Source organism: Panthera leo, chromosome B3 (assembly GCF_018350215.1).
Source record: "Panthera leo isolate Ple1 chromosome B3, P.leo_Ple1_pat1.1, whole genome shotgun sequence".
NCBI classification, from domain to species: Eukaryota; Metazoa; Chordata; class Mammalia; order Carnivora; family Felidae; genus Panthera; species Panthera leo.
Window position 1 is genome coordinate 133,642,646 of NC_056684.1, and position 22,347 is coordinate 133,664,992.

Below are 22,347 nucleotides of genomic sequence, written 5' to 3' on the forward strand. Positions count from 1 at the left end.
GTTTACACTGAAGCATAAGGTACAGTGGATATATACAGATGCAGAATTATAAACTTTTTTGAATAACAATTTTGACAATTCATGAATACATGCTTGGAAAAGTACTATTTTAATAGGGATATTTTCCAAACACTTAAGGGAATAAAATGACAAATGATGACTAAGTCAGCATACTTTATAAAATAGTCTTTTACATGATTCAACCAAAGTTTTATTCCCCTTTATCCTATCACCAAAAAGTAGCTGTCTTTAAGTTGCCTAGTGTAATTTCTAGCACCCTCTAGTGGCAAATTACCCAAGAGAAATAGAAATCTGTCTCATTTAATAAAGAAAATGTGCTTCTGATAACGCTGAAGTATAAATTAAAAAAAAAAAAAAGGCTGTCCCATCAAGGATGATTTTCATAGAGTCTGGGAAAATGAGTAAAGAACACCAGAGTCACCATTTCAAGGATGGCACTTAAGATTGGGGTAAGCAACCAAAAGATGGTCTCTCTACTGGATAAATAAGTATTTCCATGCAACAGCTTGCAAGATCTGCTATTGATTAGATGACCCCCCCCCCAAAAAAAAATCAACACAATAAGGAAAAAGTTATCTTCTCATAAGGGCACCAGGGGCTGAGGTAGGCACAAATGATAGTTGCCCACTAGACATTCCTAGAGGTAAGGCATTTTGAATTTCTGTACTTTGCCAGTACTCATTCTAAGGTTTCATAAGCTCAGGAATAATTCTATATTAAATGACTACATTAAATGCCTAGATCCTTATTATTCAATTTGCAGATTTGTATGTAATCTATCATTTTTTTTAATACTGCCTACTCTAAGCCCAGCACCCAAAACAGTACTTGCCTCTTGATAAACACATGTAAATGAGTGAATCCCAAGAGCAATGGGAATGAACTGAAAGTTTATTTTTAGTGTTTGAGAAAGAGAGAGAGCGTGAGTACGAGCTGGGGAGGGGCAAAGAGAGAGGAAGAAAGAGAATCCCAGGCAGGCCCCATGCTGTCAGCACAGAGTCCAATGCAGGGCTCCATCCCACAGACCGTGATATCATGACTTGAGTCAAAATCAAGTCAAATGCTTATTAGTCAACTCAGCCACCTAGGTGCCCCTGAACTGAAAGTTTCAAATAGAGAAGTGGCATGTCCAATTTTGCACTTAAGAAGGATCACTCAGGCTGTGGAGTGGATAATGGACCAGAAGAACCAGCCTGAAACCTGGACGATCTTTGGTGGCTCTATTCCTCTCTTGCTGGACATATTTTAGGCTGTACCATAAAATATTTGTTAAAAAATGACACATATCACGCTCATGTGAGACCTCGCTAATGCATTATATTATCTCTTTTAAGAAGCTGGGCTTCTTTCTCTTTTAGTTACATAACTAGCTGAAGTTTATACAGCAGTTACTATGTGTCAGGCACTCTAAATGTTTTATTACTCATTTTCTGCATATTTAAGTATAAGATCGCCAACCTAAAATAAAAGGGTGTTCAGAACCTAAAATGTCTGTATAGTTAAAAGAAGAAAGCAGAATAAGAAACACAATCCTTTCATTTGATATGTTATTTTTAAGGTAATAGACAAATCAACTTCTTAGACATGTTCATCAAATTTCAACTACCAATATCTCATTTATGAAGCAGTTTTTCATTTGTTAGACTTTTCTTATTAGAAATATAACTTCCGTTGAAATTACTCCCAGATATGCTAACATATCTATATGAAAAAACTAATTATCCTTATGAAGAAGTCCCAAATAATTTTGTTTTTCAAATTTAGGACATAGCTTTACAGTGGAGTTTCCTATTCAATAAACAACCACAACTGATGGTTATCCAGCAACTGGCACTTCGTATCCATTATTTCATTAATCTTATAACGACACTGTGAGATGGGTATTATTGACTTATGCCAATAGGGACTTAGGCTCTCAGAGTTCAAGTGATTTACCCAGGGAACACAAGTAGGTAATGAAAACATCAAGATTCAAGCCTGAAGTTGCTATGTCATCCTGGATACGAAGTACTTCACAGTTGTGAATGCACTAAAACTTGAAGAGGAAATCAACTCGGGGGCACCCTTTGTGGTCACATGGCAAACTTTATCTAACTTTTGGGGAGGCGTAAGGACAAAAGATCTCCAAAGTACAGGATCATGTATGATGACTAAAGAAAATTCAAGGAGAATACTAAAGTTTTTTTTTTAGCTAAAACCATCATGCTCCATTCCATTAAGCATTAGAAGTACTAAGAATGTACACAATGGGTATGCTTAAAGCCTTTCTTCACCTCTACCTGGGCACATGTCTCAGAGAAAGCAAATGGTTAAAAGTAAAGCAGCAGAAAAGGTAAGGAGAGAAATGAAAACAGAATCAGTATTCGCACAAACAATCTAAAATTTCATCATGAAACAAAATACAGTTGATCCTTGAACATGGGTTTGAACTACACAGGTCCACTTACACATTAATTTTTTAAAAATAAATACAGTACAATACCGTAAATGTATTTTCTCTTCCTTACGATTTTCCTAATATTTTCTTTTCTCGTGCTTTATTGTTAAATGCACAGTATATAATGCATATAACACACAAAATATGCGTTGATCAGTTATTTATATTATCAGTAAGGTTCCCAGTCAACAGGAGGGTAGTTAAGTTTTTGGTGGGCCAAAAGTTATGCACGGATTTTCAACTAGGCAGGGGGTTGGTGCCCCTAACTGCCACACTGGTCAAGAGTCAAGTATAATTCTAAAAGATGAACCAAAGCTATTTCCTGGACTTGGAGGTATCAATCTCAAGAATCATGCTAGAGACAAGAGCATGAATTATATACTCATTAGACCATTATCATCTCACACTGTTGTGAGCTATGGAGATGGGGCAGGGCTACAGAGTTGGACAGATGTATGAAAATGATCTTAAGAGCTTACAATCTAGAAGGAAAATAGCAGAAAAGAAGGAAAATTCAGAGAACCACTCAGTGCTGTGTTCTCTGCAAAGGAATTTCAGCACCCCAATTCAGAGAAGGAAGGGATCTAGGCAGGATTTGGACGGGCAGAAGAGAAAAGGAGCACTAGGATTATGGGAAAAAAGATAAGGCAGAGCATCAGAATATGGGAAAGTATGCCTAAATGTAGGGGAGTAAAACAAAAGTAACCAGATTAGAAAGTAGGTGGAATATCAGGGTAACTGGACAAAAAAGACAGGAGAAAACAAAGCTAAGTCTGAAAACAAGGCAAAAGGATTTGGATTTGAATTAATTAACTGGGGGAGGGGGAGGCACTATAAATTCTGAAATAGGAGAAAAGCGCAGTAATGTTGAATTTTAATGAGGATGCATACCATTTATAACAGAATATAAGTAAAATGCATAACACAGAAGAGAGAACTTGCAGAAAAGCAGACCAGTTAAGAAAACCCTAGCAACAATCCATGTACAAGGTAATATCTATCAGTGATGGCACAAGGAACAGAAAAGGTCAATCCAAGGGTCATTTCGAAGGAAAAATTATAAGACTTTGTAAGAAATAAGAAATAAAAAGTAGAGAAAAATCAAAAATTACTTCCAAGTGTCTATCTTAGGAAACTGATCGACAGACTAGTGATAGACCAACAGGAACAAGATAGCTGGAAAGAGAAATAAATCAACACTCTGAGTGAAAGAGAGGTTTTGAAACGAATATTACATGCATTTAAGTATGAGATCAAAAAGCAAATCTTTGATATTTTAATATTCCACAAAGTCTTCAAGATATTGGGTGAATAGCATTTTACATAGTTCAAAACACATAAAAATTAATTCATCAGAAGAATTTTCAGTTTCACTTCCAAAGAAAACCTGGCTTGACACATAAAGACATCTGATGAGGCTTTTCTATTATTCTAGGTGGTGTTGGAAAAAAATTATCTTAAAAAGGTAATGAAACTGAAAGATTAGTGGTGAAATTTTTGAATAAAAATTGAGATTTTATTATATTCATAAGAAAAGTTTCCACCTACTCCATTTAGTCATCAAAAATGTGATTTTAAATACAGAAATACCTACAAATGACACCTTAGTTATTCCGTCTTCTCCTAAGAGAAGTAAGAGTATAATTGGTAATATGGCAACGAAAAAGCATGAAATGAAAATGCCCAAGTAAAACGTTCTTGATAAACTCATTCCTCACCTTTGTAGAGTTATCTTAAGGACCTGGAATCATACCACTCAAAAAGCTGAAGCAGGTAATGCGACAAAGTATTAACTGTGTTGAAAGAAAATATACCCCAGGTTTGATTTCGATAAATTCGCTATTAAAAATTTCACACGGATGAAACTGGCCTATAATTTTCCTTCCTCATATTCTCTTTGTGGTTTTTGAAATCAAAGCCATACCGCATCCAATGAACTGGAAAAAAAGAATCCCACTCTTCTATCCTCTGAAAGAGTTTGTGGAAGATGAGAATTATCTATGTGTTGAATGCTTGGCAGAACTCATTCTTAAAACTCTATCAACTATTGTCCTGGCAGAAAGTTTTTGCTTACTAATTTCCTTAACAATTACAGAATATTAAGGTTGACTGGTCTTTTTTAATCAGTTTGGAAATTTACACACTGCAAGATTTATGCGCATGTTAAAGTTTGCGGAATACTACCTCAGAACACTAACTCCTATCACCTCCCAAACTGTATGCTATTTTTGTCCAGTGATTCAGTTTTCTTTTTTTAACCCCACAATTTCAACATTACAGCTATGGTTGTTTAGATTTTCTTTAGATCCAATCCTTTTTGCATCTCGGAAACTCTCCTGAGATTACTTTCCTTTTTCCCTACAACTAGGTCTTTTAGAAATTCTTTTAGTGAGGACGTGTTGGTGGAAAACACACTCAGCTTTTGTATGTCTGAAAATGTCTATTTCGCCCTCGCTTCTGAAAAATAGTTTTGTTGGGTATACAATTCTAAACGGACTTATTTTCTCCGGGCATTCTGCAGATATTTGTGTACTCTCCCTTGGTTTTCATGGTAGCTGTTGAAAAGTCATCTGTTTATCTGATCATTGTTCCTTCATAAATAAGTCTTTTCTCTCTGGCTGCTTTTAGGGTATTTCTCTGGTGCTCATCACTTTCTCTATGATGTATTCATGTGAGAATTTCTATATACTTGTCTGCTTGGAATTTGTTGTTTCTTCAACCTGTGAATTCACATGTTTAATCAATCTTAGTAAATTCTCAGCTAGGATTTCTGATCAGACAACCTTGTACCTTCTCTCTGTCCTCCATGTCTTAATCTCTCTTTTACAGTGTCTTTTTTTTTAAATTTTTATTTATTTCTGCGAAAGGACAAGCAGGGGAGGGGCAGAGAGAGGGGTACAGAAGATCCGAAGTGGGCTCCCCACTGACCGGCTGACGGGCTGACAGCAGCAAGCCTGATGCAGGGCTCAAACTCACTAACCAGCTCGTGGCCTGAGCTGAAGTCAGACACTCAACCAACTGAGCCACCCAGGTGCCCCTTAATCTCTCTTTTATAAATGCCATCTCATTTTCCTCCATTTTATATTCTGCACATTTTCCTCAAATCCATCTCTCAATATGTTAATTCTCTTTAGCTACATCTCATCTGCTAGTAAACCAACTACTGAGTTTATAATCTGAATTACTTTTTCAACTTCTAGAACTACTATTGGTTCTCTTTCAAATCTGTCCATTTTGTAGCATGCTTTTTTTCCTTAATATTACCATCAAAGCTCTGTTTAATTTTAAAGACCATATCAACATTTATATCATATTTCAGACCTAATAATTCCAATAGTCTCTACAGGTCTAATTTTGCTATTTGTTGTTTCCACGTCTTTCACTCATGGAGACTTGCTTCTTGGATGTTGTGATCATTGACAATTAAGACCATGTCTGTAAAACTTTCTTCGATACTTCTTTATGGTCTAGGTAACAGTTTATTCTTTCAAAGAGGATTTACATTTGCTTTTCCTAGGCACCTGGGAATACTACCAACTCAGTACGACTGTAAACTAAATTCCTACCTATTTTTTGTTCTTTGGAATTACACAAATGTGTACAAATTCAAGCTGCAAACCCGCATGATGCCTGGCTTATGTTGTGAATGCTCAGGGAACGCTTTTATTTATTTATTTTTTCCCTTCACCCAGAGCCAATGCTGAGGCAGAAAAATTTCCTCTGCACCTCCCTTTGCAGACTGGATTTTTTTTTTTTTTCTTATTTAGTGGTTTGCTAAGCAGTAGCCTTTTCTACCTCTCGGGAGTCTTAGATGATGTCCCTCATACCAGGCATGGAAATGCTAAGTCCAAAGAACCTGCTCACAATCTACTGGTACATTTCCCCAGAATAACCTTTGCCTTCAAGGGGCTTATTTATTCTCTAGATTCCTGTTCTGTTTTCCTTTTGGATTCCAAGGATTTTTCTTCTTCTTACAAGCTGACCTATACTATTTAGTAGACTTTCTTTAGAGGTTTTTATCCAGCACTTCAGGGGTTTAAAAATGAGGAAGATTTTCCAAGATATGCAAGCTGTCATCTTATCAGAAAGAGAACATAAACTGCCTTTCTATTTCTACTTATGTATTTGGAATATACTGCCAAATATAAAATTGACAGATCAAGGAACAGAATTAGTTTCATGGTTTTTGTTACATGTTATAAAATTCAGCGATGAAAATTAATTAATATTACATGTTAATAGTGGCTTGAGGAGATCTGTAGTTTCTATGCCTATTTTGCTTCAGAGAGGTTATCCACTAATATTAAATAAAAGTTTTTTGGCTTTGACCATATCTGGAATAAAACATGATCTTATGCTGATTTTCATAACTTATTTTCTAAAAGACCAGCTGCAAGTGTTGATAAGGTTGTGGAGATATTGAAACCCTCATACACTGCTGGTGGGAATATAAAATGGTGGGAATGTAAAATGATGTGGCCATTTTAGAAAACAGTCTAGTAGTCCCTCAAGAAATTAAACATAGAATTATCACATGGAATAGCAATCCACTGCTATGTACCCAAGAGAAATTAAAACACATGTTCACACAAAAACTTATACATGAATGCTCACAGCAGCATTGTTCATAATAGCCAAAAGGCAGAAACAATCCAAAAACCCCACTGACGGATGAATGGATAAACAAAATGTGGTATATCCATATAGAGGGATATTATTAAGCCATGGAAAGGAAAGAAATACTGATGCATGCTACCACATGGATGAATCTATAAAACATTATGCTAACTATAAGAAGCCAGACACAAAAGACCACAAATTATATGATTCAATTACATGAAATATCCAGAACAGGCAAATATAATGTATAGAAAGTAGGTCAGTGGTTGTTTAGGGCTGGGAGGATGGCAAGCTTGGGAAGTAATACACAAAGGGTTCATAGTTTCTTTCTGAGGTAAGGAAAATGTTCTAAGACTGGCTGGGGGGATGGTTGCACAGCTCTGTAAATATACTAAAACCACTGACTTGTACACTTTAAATGGATGGACTATATGGCATGTGATTATATTGCAGTAAAGCTATTAGAATAAAAAACATGCAGATAAAACAAATTCTGTGGCTATAACATAAATTGACCTGAAAAAGCCTTTGACAAAATGCCACAAACTATTTCTAAGGAAATTCAGTCACCATACAGTTGTGACCCTTCTTCTTCTTCGAGGAGATACTGCCTTTGAAAGAGGAAACAAATGTTAAGAATAAAAGACATTATTTTGATATTTTGCATGATTTCTTAATGATATGGTAGGGTGAGGCTAGTTTGTTTCAAAAATACATCTTTACAAATGATCTGATGGAGAGAATGCACAGTAAACTCTCCCAAGTTGACAATTATACTAAACTCTTCCTGACAATAAAATATTTAGCTGATGAAAATAAATTATAGGGCTTATGCACTGGCAGCTGTAAAGGCTGGCTCTATACAATATGCTGAACTACTCAGGAAAATCATGAAAATTTATATGGCAAGGCCCTAGGCATGACAGCTCAATACCGAATGACCTAAAGACAAATTGCATACGTGGTATGCGAGGGCAGTGGCTGGGACTGATCCTGGAAGCCCAGGAGAAAGGACTTTTCTCCTGCTAAAAGCCTCGGCACTTAGGAATCTATGGGCAGGTGCCTTCCTGCGGACAACGGCAGGTAAGAGGCTGGGAATCTAGGAAGGCATACAGGCCCCTGAGAGTGTGAAGCTAAACTTTAGTGGAGAAGAAAAATAGTCTGTTTTCTGAGGCTCTCCCTCCCCTTCCAGGAAAGAGACAATAGGGCCTGTTGAGACTGCAAAAATAAAGAATTAAAATCCTCCTTTTCATCCCTACCTTAAAGATGGAAAATGAGAGTCCCAAGTTCTCACAGCAGCATACCTACAGAGCAACACATCCCAGAGAGAGAGCTGAAGAGACCAGGTGCGTTCCTGGCAAGACCAGCTGTGTGGGCTGACTTGCCCACAGTCAGCCGACTGTGGGCCGACTGCAGAATGACAATGTGGGATGCTCTGCTCATGAAGTACTTAGAATCTCAGGACAGTGAAAGCAGAGCATTAAACCTAACATGGGGCTCTTCTGAGTGTGGGGGTCTCTGCAACTGCACAGGCTGTACGTCCAAGAGGCCCTGACTCTTGAGCAGCAAGAATGGCAGCAGCAAAAATCCAGGAGGCACAGAAATGTATAAGGCAGAAAACCAAGATCGTCCAAAATCCTACCACCTGAGACAACCACTGTTATCATTTTGGTGATTTTCCACAGAATTTTCTATATTCATATATACTGCTGACCCTTCAACAACAGAGGTTTGAACTGCATGAGTCCACTTATACATGTAATTTTTTTTTTGATAAATACAGTGTAGTACTGCAAATATATTTTCTATTTCTTATGATTTTCTTAATAACATTTCCTTTTCTCTAGCTTTCTTAATTGCAAGAATACAGCATATAATACATATACAAACTATGTGTTAATCAACTGTTTATGCTATCAGTAAGGCTTCTTGTCAACAGTAGACTGTATTAGTAGTTAAGCTTTGGGGGAACCAAAAGTTACCCACAGATTTCCAACAGTGCAGGGGTTGGCACCGGTAACCCCCTGCATTGTTCAAGGGTCAAGTGCACATGTAGACATTGATTCATACAGAAATGGTATGTTGCACACTCTCGTCTGTAGCCTTTTTTTAAGCTTATTAATAAGCTTCTTACATTATGGAGAATTTTCAAAAATGTTAAAAACACATCATTTCAATCTTATTGTCTAAATTACAAAACATAAAGATCCCTGTTCAATTTAACCAAACTCAAACCTAACTTTTGTTAGGTTTCTGAAGGGTCTTGGGTTTTTCGTTACTAACAATGATGACCAGTGGATATGAATAAAATGGAGTGAGGAGTGAATGAGTTAATCAGCATAAAGTATTTCACAGAATACTTGGCAAGTAACAAGCTCTCTATAAATTTTAGGGATTTTAGTATTGTGTCCTATGTAAAGACTGAACTAATTTACATTCCCAACAGCAGGGTAAAAGAAATTGGTTTTCCTAAATCCCTGCCGATTCTTCCAAATTTTTCCTTTTGTATTTTTTCTATGAATCGTTTGTTTGTGCTCTTTGACAGTTCTCCCACTGGATTCCTTACGCTTTTAAAATTTTAACTGATTTCTGTATTGGAGATACCAATCCTTTGTCATAGGAGTAACAAATGCTTTTTTAAGACTTACCTCCAGTTCCTAGGACCTTGAGGAGCTCAAAATTTTCAATCCCCACCTTCTCTGCATGTCCTGTTAAATTAGCTAAAAAAAGAAAGAGAAAAAAGAAATAATTAAGAGGGTCAGGAACAGGAGGGGGCCCTTGGGGGCTTCTGAAATACCAGCAATATTTTACTACTTGACTTGGGTAGTTAAGCCAGGGTTCACTTTATAATTATTTGTTAAACTACACAGCTATGTTTTGTATACTTCTCTGTATGTTATATATTACAGGAAAACTTTTAACATGTATTTATTAGAGAGAGAGAGATAGAGAGGGGGAGAGAGAGAGATAGCACAAGTGGGGAAAGGGCAGAGGGAGGGAGACAGAGTATGTGCAACAGGGTTTGCACTGTGAGCACTGAGCCCAGTGTGGGGTTGGAACTAACCAACCGCGAGATCATGACCTGAGCCAAAATCAAAAGTCAGACCTGAATAAAATCTAAGATCTCTGCCAGCTCTAAAATTTGTCTGAAAGTATTAACTCTTTAAAAACATATTCTGGGGGCGCCTGGGTGGCTCAGCTGGTTAAGCGTCCGACTTCAGCTCAGGTCATGATCTCACAGTTCGTGGGTTCAAGCCCCGCGCAGGACTCTGTGTTGACAGCTCAGAGCCTGGAGCCTGCTTCAAATTCTGTGTCTCCCTCTCTCTCTGCCCCTCCCCTGCTCATGCTCTGTCTCTCTCTCTCTCTCTGTCAAAAATAAATAAACATTTAAAACATTTTTAAAAACTGGTTAAAGTGGTAAATTTGATATGTATATGATACGTATTTTACCACAACTACAAGAAAGAAGGAGCTCTGTAAACTGTGGGCTTCGGGTGAAAATAACATCACAGAATTGGCTCATAGGCTGTACCAAATGAGACACACTAATGTAAGATGTTCAGAGGGGAGGCTCTGGGAGAAGGTGGAGGCAGGTGCTCTGAAGGAACTCTCTGCACTTCCTGCTCAATTCTCTATAAATTAAAATGAAGTCTTCTAAAAAATGAAGTCTCTAAAAAATGAAGTCTTCAGGGGCACCTGGGTGGCTCAGTCGGTTAAGCATTGGACTTCAGCTCAGGTCATGATCTCGTGGTTTGTGAGTTTGAGCCCTGCATTGGGCTCTGTGATGACAGCTCAGAGCCTGGAGCCTGCTTCAGATTCTGTGTCTCTCTGCCCTTCCCTCACTCATGCTCTGTCTCTCTAAAATAAATAAATGTTAAAAAAAAAATTTAATAAAAAAATATTCTGTCCTAGATAAACAAAATTAGGATATCTTACAAATGAGCATTTTCCAAAATATATTCCATTGATTCTGGTCCTATACTACAAGATGTTAATTGGTGTTATGTTTAGGGGGAAAAGATGCTTTCAAGTCAAATAAACCTGAAATTCTCGGCTTAAACAAAGTTAATCAGGTTACAGGTTTCTTTACTGCTGAACTTCATAGATTCTACACCATGAAAATCTGCATGTGAATCTAAAACTCAGATACTGTATTTACCAAATTTATTGGATCACAAAATTATTTTTTATGGCAATACCTATTAATATTGTGCCAACCAGCATTCTATAGATGTGGTTAAAGGAGGCCTAAGCTAAATTCTATTTCTACCACTTAAAAGCCACGTGACCTTGAACAAATTAATTAACTTCTCTGTGTCTCAGGTCCCCTCTAGTGTAAAATGAGGATAATAAAAATATCTACCCTCAAAGCATATTGATTTCTGCAATTTGCTTTGAAATGCTTAAAAAAAATAAGATGGATTAAGGGGTGAATAGAGGTATGGACAGATATGTGATAATGCAAATACGATAAATGTTAATTACAGAATCTAGACAGTGAGTGGGAGGGTGTTCAACATGTAGTTCTTCCAAATTCTCTGTATATTTGAAAATGTCCATAATAAAATGGCAGAAAATAAAATAACACCTACCTCATAGGGATCTGATGCGGATTCAAGGAGTTAAATTTATACGGAGCTTGTTGTGTGCCACTGAGCATCATTATAAGTGTTTGCAAATAAATAATGCTCTGGGCCTCCAACTTCAAGCAAGTCAGACCCAACTGCGAACTTCTAGAATTAAAAGTTTCAGGGGGATAAGTGACTTCAGTGTCCTTCCAAAGTTTAACTAAATGTATAATTAAAATATTTTAATTGTGGTCAAACCATGTAACATAAAATTTACCACCCTAACCATTTTTAAGTATATAATACAGTGGTGTTAAGTACATGTACTGTGTTTGCAACAGATCTCTGGAACTTTTTAATTTTGCACACCAAACCCTACACCCATTGAACTTAACCTACTGACAATTTAATGAAATTGTTGAGATGGCTGGATTTGGGTTTACCATTTTATTGCTTGTTTTTAACTTGCCTCTTCCCTTTATTTAAGTAACCTCTATACCCAACGTGGGGCCTGCACTCACAACCCCAAGATCAAGAGTCGCATGCTCTTCCAAATGAGCCAGCCAGGCGCCCCTTGACTTGTTTTTTCTGTTTGTTCCCATGTTTCTACTTTCCTGACTTAAAAACAGCAACAGCAAAACATTTAAATGGTTTTTAGAATTTCATTTCAATTTTCACGTGGCATTTTAGCTCTACTTTGTTACATTATTAGTGCAGTTGTTACCCTAAGGAGTAGTGTACATCTTTAATTACCCACAGTCCTCTTATAATTAATACTGTTCCATTTCCCTAAAACTGTAGAAACTTTGTAATCATTCTTTATGGAATATTGATATATATTAAATGGAGTTAATATCTTCTATATATGCGATTATGCACAAGACAATGCTATCAGTTTTCCTTATATGATTTACAAAGAAAGAGGAAAGAGAGAGACTTCTGCATTTCTGTAGATATTTATCATTTTTGATGATCTTTCTTATCTTTTCCAAGGATCCAAAATTTCATCTGGTGTAAGTTTTCTTGAGCCTCGAAGAACTTCCTTTGACATTTATTGTAGCGCAGAATTCTCCAAGTTTTCTTTGATCTGAAAGAGTCTTTCTTACCTTCATTCAAATCTTTTTATTGAGATATTCACATTCCATAAAACTCACCCTCTTAAAGCGTATCTGTCCATGCGTTTTAGTCTATTCACAAGTTGGGTCACTGCTGCCACTAACTAAATCTGGAATCCTCTTCATTTTTGAAGCATATTTTTCTTCGATAAAGAATTCTGGGTTGACAGGCTTTTTTCTTTTCTTCCAGCACTTTTTTTTTCCTGCTTATTTATTTATTTTTTAATATGAAATTTATTGTCCAATTGGTTTCCATACAACACCCAGTGCTCATCTCAACAGGTGCCCTCCTCAATATCCAGCACTTTATATAAACATGTTCTTCCATTCTCTTTTGGCCTCCATGGTTTCCCAGGTGAAGGCAGTAATTTAAATGTATCATGTTTCTCTTACTGCTTTCAACATTTGCTTTTGAAAGTTTTGCCGTGATGTGTACTGATGTGGACTTCTTTGGGTTCAGTCACCCTGGTATTCACTAAGGACCTTGTATCTGTAAGTTTGTTTTTCATCAAATTTGGGAGGTTTCAGCCTTAATTTTTCAAAAGAAAATTTTCTATCCCATTCTGTCTCTCCTCTGAAATTCCAATTATGTCCATGTTAGACTGTTTGATTCAACCTGAAAAGTCCCTGAGACTCTGTTCATTCCGCCCCCCCCCCCAATACGTTTTCTCTCTGTTCTTCAAATTGATTTCTATTACTCTATCTTCAAAGTTCATGTACTTTTCCTTTTGCACCTCCATTCAACTGTTAAATCCAGCTACTGAATTTTTATTTCAAATATTGTATTTTTCGACTCTAGAACTTCCATTTGGTTCTTTTTCATTGTTTCTATTTTCCTGATAGGATTTCTTGTTTTGTTTTTCACTGAGAGCATGACGTTTTATTTCACTGAGGATATTATAACAGCTGCTTTAAAAGTCTTGCCTGGTACAGCCAATATCTCGTTCATCTCAGGGTAGAATTCAACTGATTTTCTTCCTCTCTGATATGTTCCATTTTCTTGATTCTCCATATATGGGGTAATTATGGACTGTAGAAATGTTAATTTGTGGAGATGAGAGATTGTTTTTTTCTCCAGTGACAGTTGTTTCTTTCCTTCAGCCGGCAAATATCTTGGGTCGGCTTGAACTGTAAACTATTTTTCTTAGGAGGCAGCTCCAGTCCAGTTGAGATTCTTTGTCTTTACCCGAGTTTTTCTGAGTCCACTGTACTCACGCAGGGCTCAGAGGGCAGTCAGAGATGTGTGCTCACAAAAGCTAAGGACTCCCCCTCCTCTGGCTCTTCTTTTTCTGGGATTTCTCCCCTATCTTCAGTGATCAGGGTTCTCTGGTTTCAGTTTTCTAGTCTCCCTGGCCAAAGAGACTACTGTTTTTCCACCAGAGTCCCCAGAGTACAGACTGTACTTAGCCTGAAGCTAAAATCAGTGAAAAGGCAAAGTTACTTCTTATAGCTCCCTCCCTTCCCTCCTCCAACTGTGTACTCCCCAGTAGAGTCTATCTGCTTCTGTTCACTCTCCAGTGCCTTAAATAGTTGCTTTTTACATTAAATCCAGATTTTACAGCTGTTTTCTACAATGGAATTCTCCAGTAGACGGTCTTTTTGTGAAATTATGAGAAACATAAGTCTTCCCTCATTACAGTCAACATCATGAAGGGGAGCAGAACACGCCCCCTCCAAATACGCCACTTTGGCATACTGGTTCTTTAGAATTCAAGTTCCTTAAGACACAGCCAGTGAAAGGACAGTGACCTCCTGGGTCTACCCTGAAGGCAGCAAATAAATCTCTCATTTGAAAGGTATCCTCCCTGTACTAGGAGGGTAGAAGGCATCCTTATTATCAGAAATAGGGGATTTAGGGCCAAGAAAGCTATATAAACAAACTGTTACTGCCTCCCTAATTCGATACCCGAGCCTAAACCCTTTTGTCAATTCTTCACAAAGCTACCTGCTTTGGTCACTTCTTTCAGTCTTGTATTTCTTTAGGCTCCTGTACATACAAAATTAAATGTGGTTTTTTTCCCCCTGTTAACTTGTGTTATATCAATTTAATTATTAGGCCAGCCAAAGAACCTAGAAGAAAGGAAGGGAAAGGTTCTCCTCCCCTACAATTACAGAGTTTCTACTTTAACTGCTCCCTTCGCAAGTTAACTTCAAAGAGTAAAATAAAATTAAAAAGGTAATTTGTTATAAGCCCAACTCAGGGATCTTGAACTTAATATCCATATAATTCTTTTACACGACATCTGTTAGGCAAAGTGAGTAATCAGACATATGGAAGCAAATTAATAGGAAGCTCTATCAATATTTAGGCATGAGGAAGAATTTATCAGTTATAAAGACTTTTTTCACTGTGTTAACAATAAAACACATATAGACAAATGGTAAATATGATACTATATATAGAATCCTAAGAACCAACAAACATATGTTTGGGCATGTGAGTCTAGGTGTCTAAATGGTTCTCATTTCTGTGCTATTGTCACTATTTAGAAGCCTTTGAATATGAAAGTCTAAAACTATATTCCTCTTAATTAAATTATTAAGCCAAGATCAAGAGCTCCAACTTCCCAGCACAATACCAACATTTATTAGAACAAGACTTAAAATATTTACACATTGTATTTCACCCTGGAGGTAAAGTAAACATCAGCCAATCACAGAAATCTGCGTTTCTGAGTCATCACACGCCTTAGTAAAGTCCAAAATGTATGCTGATCAGGAGCTACTCCATCCCTGGGGCCAGACCGTACCAGAACCGAGCATTTAGAACTGAGAGACAGAACTGTCCATTGTTTGCCTTCCTACGTGAAAGTAAATGGCACTTTATTGTGCTTGCAGGAGCTCCTTTTCCTGTGCCAGGCAAGCCTCTGCCCACCCCCTGTCTAGTCCTACCCACAGGTAAGAGCAGTTACTAATCTAATTATTCAGGAGTCCAAAATCCTGACTGGGCACAGTTAACAGTAGGTGGGGTCACTGTGTTAAAGCAACAGTCTCCACACAAGGTTTGTTTCATTGCCTCCAACTCCTGGCCTGGCCTGGCCTGACCTCCTGGGGCGCAGTGGCCATTCTCTTGCACTTCTCCTTCACTACACAGCAGTCCCCTTATCCACAGTTTCACCTTCTGTGGTTTCAGTTACTCACAGTTCACCATGGGCCGGGCACAGATGATCCTCCTTCTGACCATCCTCAGAAGGTCAATAGTAGCCAAACGCTATGTTACAATGCCTACATCATCCACCTCACCTCAGCTCTTCATCACACAGGCATTTTATTTTCTCACATCATCACAAGAAGGGTGAGTACAGTTCAATAAGATAGTTTGAGAGAGTGACCACAGTCTCACAACTTTCATTACAGTACACTGTTGTAACTGTCCTGATTATTAAGTATTGTTGTTAATCTCTTACTGTGCTTAATTTATAAAGTAAATTTTATTATAGGTATATATGTATAGGAGAATGCATAGTATATAGAGGGTTTGGTACTATCTGTGGCTTCAGGCATCTGCTGGGGGTCTTGGAATCGATCTCCCGTGGGTAAGGTGGGAGACTACTGTATACGATAATCAACTAAGCAGATTCAGAGGTTCTTTTGGGACTTGGTTCACTTACTAGTTTGTTCTCCCCTCCAGTTTTTTTTTTTTTTTTTTTTGAGAGCGAGAAAGAGAGAGAGACAGAGAAAGAGAGAGAGAGAGAGAGAGAGAGAGAGAGAGAGAATCTTAAGCAGGCTCCACAGTAAGTGTGGAGCCTGACATGGGGCTCAATCACACAACCCTGGGATCATGACCTGAGCCAAAATCAAGAGTCCCATGCTCAACCAACTGAGCCACCCAGGTGCCCCTCCCCTCCAAATCAAACACTCATCTCAACATGCTGATTGAATGTGATGGGGTGATTGGTGATTGGATGAAGTTGGAAGGGAAGCAGGAGTCCCGACATAGGCCTTAAGCCCAAACTGCTTGCACCAAGGCCACTGTTAAGGAGACTTCTACACTGATGTGCTGGAAGTTTACAAGCCTTTATTAATGTGGCACCTCTGAGTCCCACTGGCTACTACTGTTCCTTGCAGACAGTCCCCTCATGACTCCCAAAGGATAAGAGTAGATTGGCTGGGCAGAGGTTGGGCATTTCTGGATTTCTGGCTCTAATAACTTAATGGCACCAAAACCTTACCCTCAGCTCCCAAATCCTAACTAAAAGGATTAACTCCTTCCCACAGAAAGAATGCCTTATGAAACCTCTTCACAAATATATAAAATAACAAAGAATATCAACAAACTATTTAGTTGCTACATAAGCTATTAATTAGTACATAATAGTACAACCATGTCAGTTATTTGTGTCTAGCAGCTATTTCAATGCCTATCTCATGAGTTGTTAAATATTAGTAAGCGCAGACTAAAACAAAGAAAATATTTTTAAACCTTTCAAGATCTATGTTAGGCCTATCTCTATTGTTAATCAGCTTAGACAGTCTCTTCTCATCAAAAGGATTTTTTTTTACATTAATGCATTACTCAGTTTATTCATTTAGAAAAGATAATGCTTTCATAAAGCAATTTTCACCAATTTTTTTCTTATTAAGATATTGGAAACTACCCCCATTGAAAATCTTTCACTTCTTCATTAGTGTTATTATCCTATAATGCATATTTCCTGATAAGGAAATCACTTTTAAGGGTGAATTTCATGAGTTCCTTTACAAGAAGTCAATGGAACTTTACAAAAGATTTGCCAAAACTTAAACGAATTTCAGTTGTTTAACTGATTCTCTTTAGAAAACAGTCTGACCTATTAATAGCTCTTAAAGGAAAAATCTTGTCTTACACAATGAATATAAAGTACTTGGTGTTTTACACTACAACTGGATTCCTTTGGTTCCTTGTATAATAATATGGTTGTGTGCCTGTGTAGGAAAATATGACTGATGTATTTTTTTAAATAATAAATTTAGACAAACCAGATAACTGTCTTTTCTCCCAAATTTAAATAACTTTGTTGTTTGTTCTATTATTATAAAATAATCCTGGTTTGTGGCTTAAAAAAATAGACAATATAAATAGGTCTAAAGTAAACCTTGAAAATCTCCCATATTCCCAGCAAAGATTACTATTTGTAATCCTTGGCACCTCCTTCCAGGATTTGAGCCATAAACTTATGATTGATAAATGGCTTCTTAACCCAACTTTCTAGGCAATTCCACCAAAAGTAATTTGTAACGCATCTTATCTATGACCATTTCTTTTAACTTGAGATGTTTAAGTTGGAACTTCCCAATCTCATGGAGGAAAACAATCAGGAAAAACACATTTTTCATTCTGTTGCCATAGTTTCTGCTAAGCTGCACAAATGTAATTGCTCAGAGCATGTGCCGAAATCATTTGATTAGATCCAAGAATTCACTTGTGTTAAAGCTAAGAAAAGGCTTAATTTAAAGCACTTTTACAATTAAAGTAAAAGTAAAGAAGAAGAAGAATGCTTTTGAAGCCATTTCAAGTAAGTTGTTAGTAAATGAGTGAGGTACTCAGATACCATTTTATCCAATGGATTAATCACTTAATAAACTTGCAATAAACTACAAGAAATGTAATTGATTAGAAAGGATTATGGAGTCTATGGATATTGGGGGGGATATCATTGTCATGTAAAGCTACTTACAAATGCTCACTGAGAATACAAGTTCTCATTTACTCATTTAACAAACATTCACTGAGTACTTACTGACACATGAGCCAGCTGTTAGGTCTTTAAGAAGTATATGATTTGAAAATAAGAGATCAGCTAGGGAATTCTGGGCTAGAAGAATATCAGGAGCAAAAGCATAAGTAGGAATAAGTCTTTTCCTAACACAGAATAAGAAGAGGATTGTTCTAATTAGCTACAATGGGCTTATGTGGGAAAAACAGAAAAATATTACATCAAGTAGGAACAGGAAACTAGGGGATTCAAAACTTAGAATGCCAGACTGGTTTCAATTGAATCCATAAACAATAATGGCTCTTGACAAGATGAAAGTAAGGTTTTAGAAAACTGTTTTGGCAGTAGTGTGCCATGTGGAAAGCAGCAAGGGGAAGACTAAAGCTAAAAGGTGGTGAGGTTAATGCAATAAACCAGATGTGTGCTAACAAGACTCTGGTCTGAGTAGACACTAGAGCAAAGAGGAACGGGCGAACCTAAGAATCACTGCAATATTCAGTTCAAGAAACATTTGCTGAACCCCTGATTTGGGATTTGGGTGCTGAGACCACAAAAGTAAACAGGACAGGGTCCCCACTTTCAAAAATAAATAAATAAACGAAACTCTGTTCCTCCCTCTGCCCTTTGGCCCCATATCTAAAGTACAAGAAATGAAAGTCTGGTGAATGGTAGTGTTACTGGTGAATACTGTGGAAAGGGGAAGTTGAACGGGGAAGTTTTGGGGTTTCAACACTGATTTTGGAGGGACAGCTAGGCATTCCGAAAAGGCTGCCATGTAGACAGTTCTAGACAAGGAACTGAAGTTTGGCAGAGACAGCACACTGATGGGGCTCAGAACATGCCATCCACCCACCAAACACAGCACCTTGGCATGGTGGATATTTTAAACTGAAGTAATCTCAGAATCAACAGCAGGTACAGGAAGGAGTTTCTGACCTTCCCCTGAAGCAAGACCTCCTGTGAAACGCACCCTCCCTGTACCAGAGGAAGGAGCATCCCTATCTCTTTTTTTCATTTTTATTTTTTATAAAAAAAATATTTTTAGTTAATTTATTTATTTATTTTGAGAGAGCGAGAGAGAGAGAGAGAGCACACAAGCGGAGGAGGGGCAGAGAGAGAAGGAGAGACAGAATCCCAAGCAGGCTCAGCGCCATCAGTGCAGAAGTCTGATGCCGGGCATGAACTCATGAACCATGAGATCATGACTTGAGCCGAGATCAAGAGTCAGATGCTTAACTGACTAAGCCACCCAGGAGTCCCATGAGCATCCCTATCTCTGTAGACAAGGGACACAGGGAGGAGTGTGAACAAACAGGCCTTGCTAGGTTTCTCTCCAGTTACCACACTTACCTCATACCTTGGTCCTCTCTTACTCCTTTTCTACAACTTTCCACTCCATCAAACCTAACACGATAATGCACAGGTTTATGTCTCCTGGGTCTTCCTTTCCTTATGAAGGCTCCCATGTCACATAAGACTTTTTACATAAATTTGTATGTTCTTCTCATATTAATCTGTCTTTTGTTCCAGAGGTCCCAAAGAACTTAGAAGGGCAGAGGGAAAACAAGTTATTAGGAGAGGAGCAAACACTTTAAGAAAAAAGTCCTCAGGAGACCACACAAAAAGAAGGGCAAGTCTTGCTGACAATCAGGAGTTAGGATGCAGGAAGAAAAAGAGCCAGAGAAAAGGTGGGGAAATGAACAGTGTACAGAATCCGAAGAAAGAATGCCAGGAAAAAACAAAAAAAACAAAAACAAAAAAACCCAACCCTCATTAACGATGAAGTCAAAAGGCGGTACAACGGGAGATGTAGATTTGGTCTTTGTCGAGGCTCCCAGCACACAGCTTCTAGAAGCTTAGGAAATGTCCAGAGTGGTAAGAGTGTCTTTTGTATGCTAAAATGACTGGGGGCTAAGGGCCCCAGAGAACTTCAGGTTGGGGACTGGTTGCTAGAAAGACCTAGGACTTTCAGCCCCACCCTCCCCTCTGTCCCCTCCAGGGAAGAGAGAGGCACTAGGGATTAAGTTAATCGCCAATGGCCAGTGATTTAACCAGTCATGCCTACATCATGAAATCTCCAGAAAAAACCCTGAACACGGGTTCTGAGAGTTTAGGGCTGGTGAACACAGAGGTGCTGGGATGGTGGTGCTCCCTGACGGGGCACGCGAGTTGCACAGTTCCCTGCTGCTCCCCTATTACCAACACCTTGTCCTGAGCATCTCTTCCAGTTGGCTGTTCCTGAGTCATAGTTTCATCCCCAAGTCTAGGCTGGGAGGTCAGGGTATATGGCTGGGGAGGGGCAAACAAGACAACAACCTTAAAAACTTCATTCAATTTAAGGATACGAAAGGAAGGAACAGAGTGAGAATGGGAAAAGAATTATATGAAATATTTTTCCAACTCAGCAGTCAGATGAAAGAGAAGGCCTGTGGGCAGAGAGAGTAGATCCTTCGGGAAGGGATAAATGATGGGATCCAGGACAGAAAGAGAGAAGGATTAAAAGACAGAGAGAAGAATAAGGCTGTGTTAAGGATGGAAAAAAAGATTATCCATGGTCTTTCTACTCCAGGCGGGAGTACCAGAGAAGCAATGCATTGAGTCAACAGCAAAATGCCTCAGAAATCAGCTTGGCCAACATGCACAGGGGGATGAAATGAGATCTCTAAAAAGTCACCTTACGCGACAAAAACCACTATAAACCTAGAATCTGAACTGTCGAAACTACAGAAAGAACTAAGATATTTAAAGAGTGGATAACAAAAGGTAGATGGGAAAAAATGAACACTAAAAAACAGAATGCTAAATGAGGTAATGTGTTTCTAGCACTTTCCAGGGGACACCCTGATCATTAGCTTCAAATACCAGGTCCCCTAGGAAGCAACACCCCTATCCCGGAGACGGCCATATTGTTCTCCTAAGCCTTTCTCTGGTAGAGTACACAACCAACTCCCTTTTTTTCTAATTCCATGCATTGCAAGCAGCCCTATTTTACATTGATAGCCTTACCCAAAAGGAAAACATGCACTCATCAAGCAAACACAAGTGTTTCAGGTAGTTGTTTGTGTTTCCCACTCTAAATTGGTCAAGTGTCATTTGAGTTGATACGTCAATCTTTTGAGATTGTAATTATAGCTACATGCATGAAACCCGAGCACGAGGAGAAGACACAAATGACAGAACAATCCAGCATCAATCTTGTCACTATCAAGAACACTTCAATAACAGCAATAACTATAAGACAACATAGTAGCGTACTGTGACCTTGTCAATGGTTTTGTGACTTTTTTCATCTCGGAAGAAAAGGAGAACAATTACAGAAAGCAGCATTGTGAGATTAGCCGCAAGTGCAACAGGAAGTCGGGCAACAGCCTTTCCCCGCTGAAACCAAAACAATTAAGCCATGATTTATTATAAATCTGTGATCTACAGAACACCAACTTAGAAAGCTTAAACACTACTCTTGTCTTACACAAGAGCTTGCCCAACTTTCAGGCACTTAACAGGTTAATTTTCCTCTCTGAGACATTATCTCATCAATTTAAAAAAAAAGGGAGGGGGGACAAAGCCTAACAAGTCAATAAAAAAAAAGTTCCTGTTTTTGGTAAAGAAAGGAGTTTCAGTCCTGGCTCAAATTCCCTATTCCTCAATAATTACTTTCACCTTCCCCTTTCTAGCACCTTCAATGTTAAAGAAATCAACACTGACCTCTAATTTCCAAGTACTGGGGAGAATAAGATCACAGCACGATATTGTAGACATTTCTCTCTTTTTAGAACTTTTCTTTTATCACGAACTGTAACAGAAACAGTTTCAGAGGTGGCAGCGATTATAACCCCCCCATCCTAATACTAGCTACTCTCATCTTGTACATTCATTTCCACTTTCTTCTC

At 38.1% G+C, this 22,347-nt stretch overlaps 1 protein-coding gene across 7 annotated transcripts in view; it reads right to left on the reverse strand.

The window, feature by feature from the left end:
* Nucleotides 1-22,347, reverse strand: part of RPS6KA5 (ribosomal protein S6 kinase A5) — a 183,405-nt gene that overhangs the window by 124,209 nt on the left and 36,849 nt on the right. For 6 of the 7 annotated variants that reach the window (XM_042944088.1, XM_042944087.1, XM_042944093.1 and 3 more), the window contains one exon: nt 9,727-9,798. In XM_042944088.1, the coding sequence (XP_042800022.1) occupies nt 9,727-9,798 (72 nt within the window). Of the gene's footprint in view, nt 1-9,726; nt 9,799-11,670; nt 11,812-22,347 lie in introns of all 7 variants that reach the window. The other variant, XM_042944090.1, reaches the window with a different exon arrangement.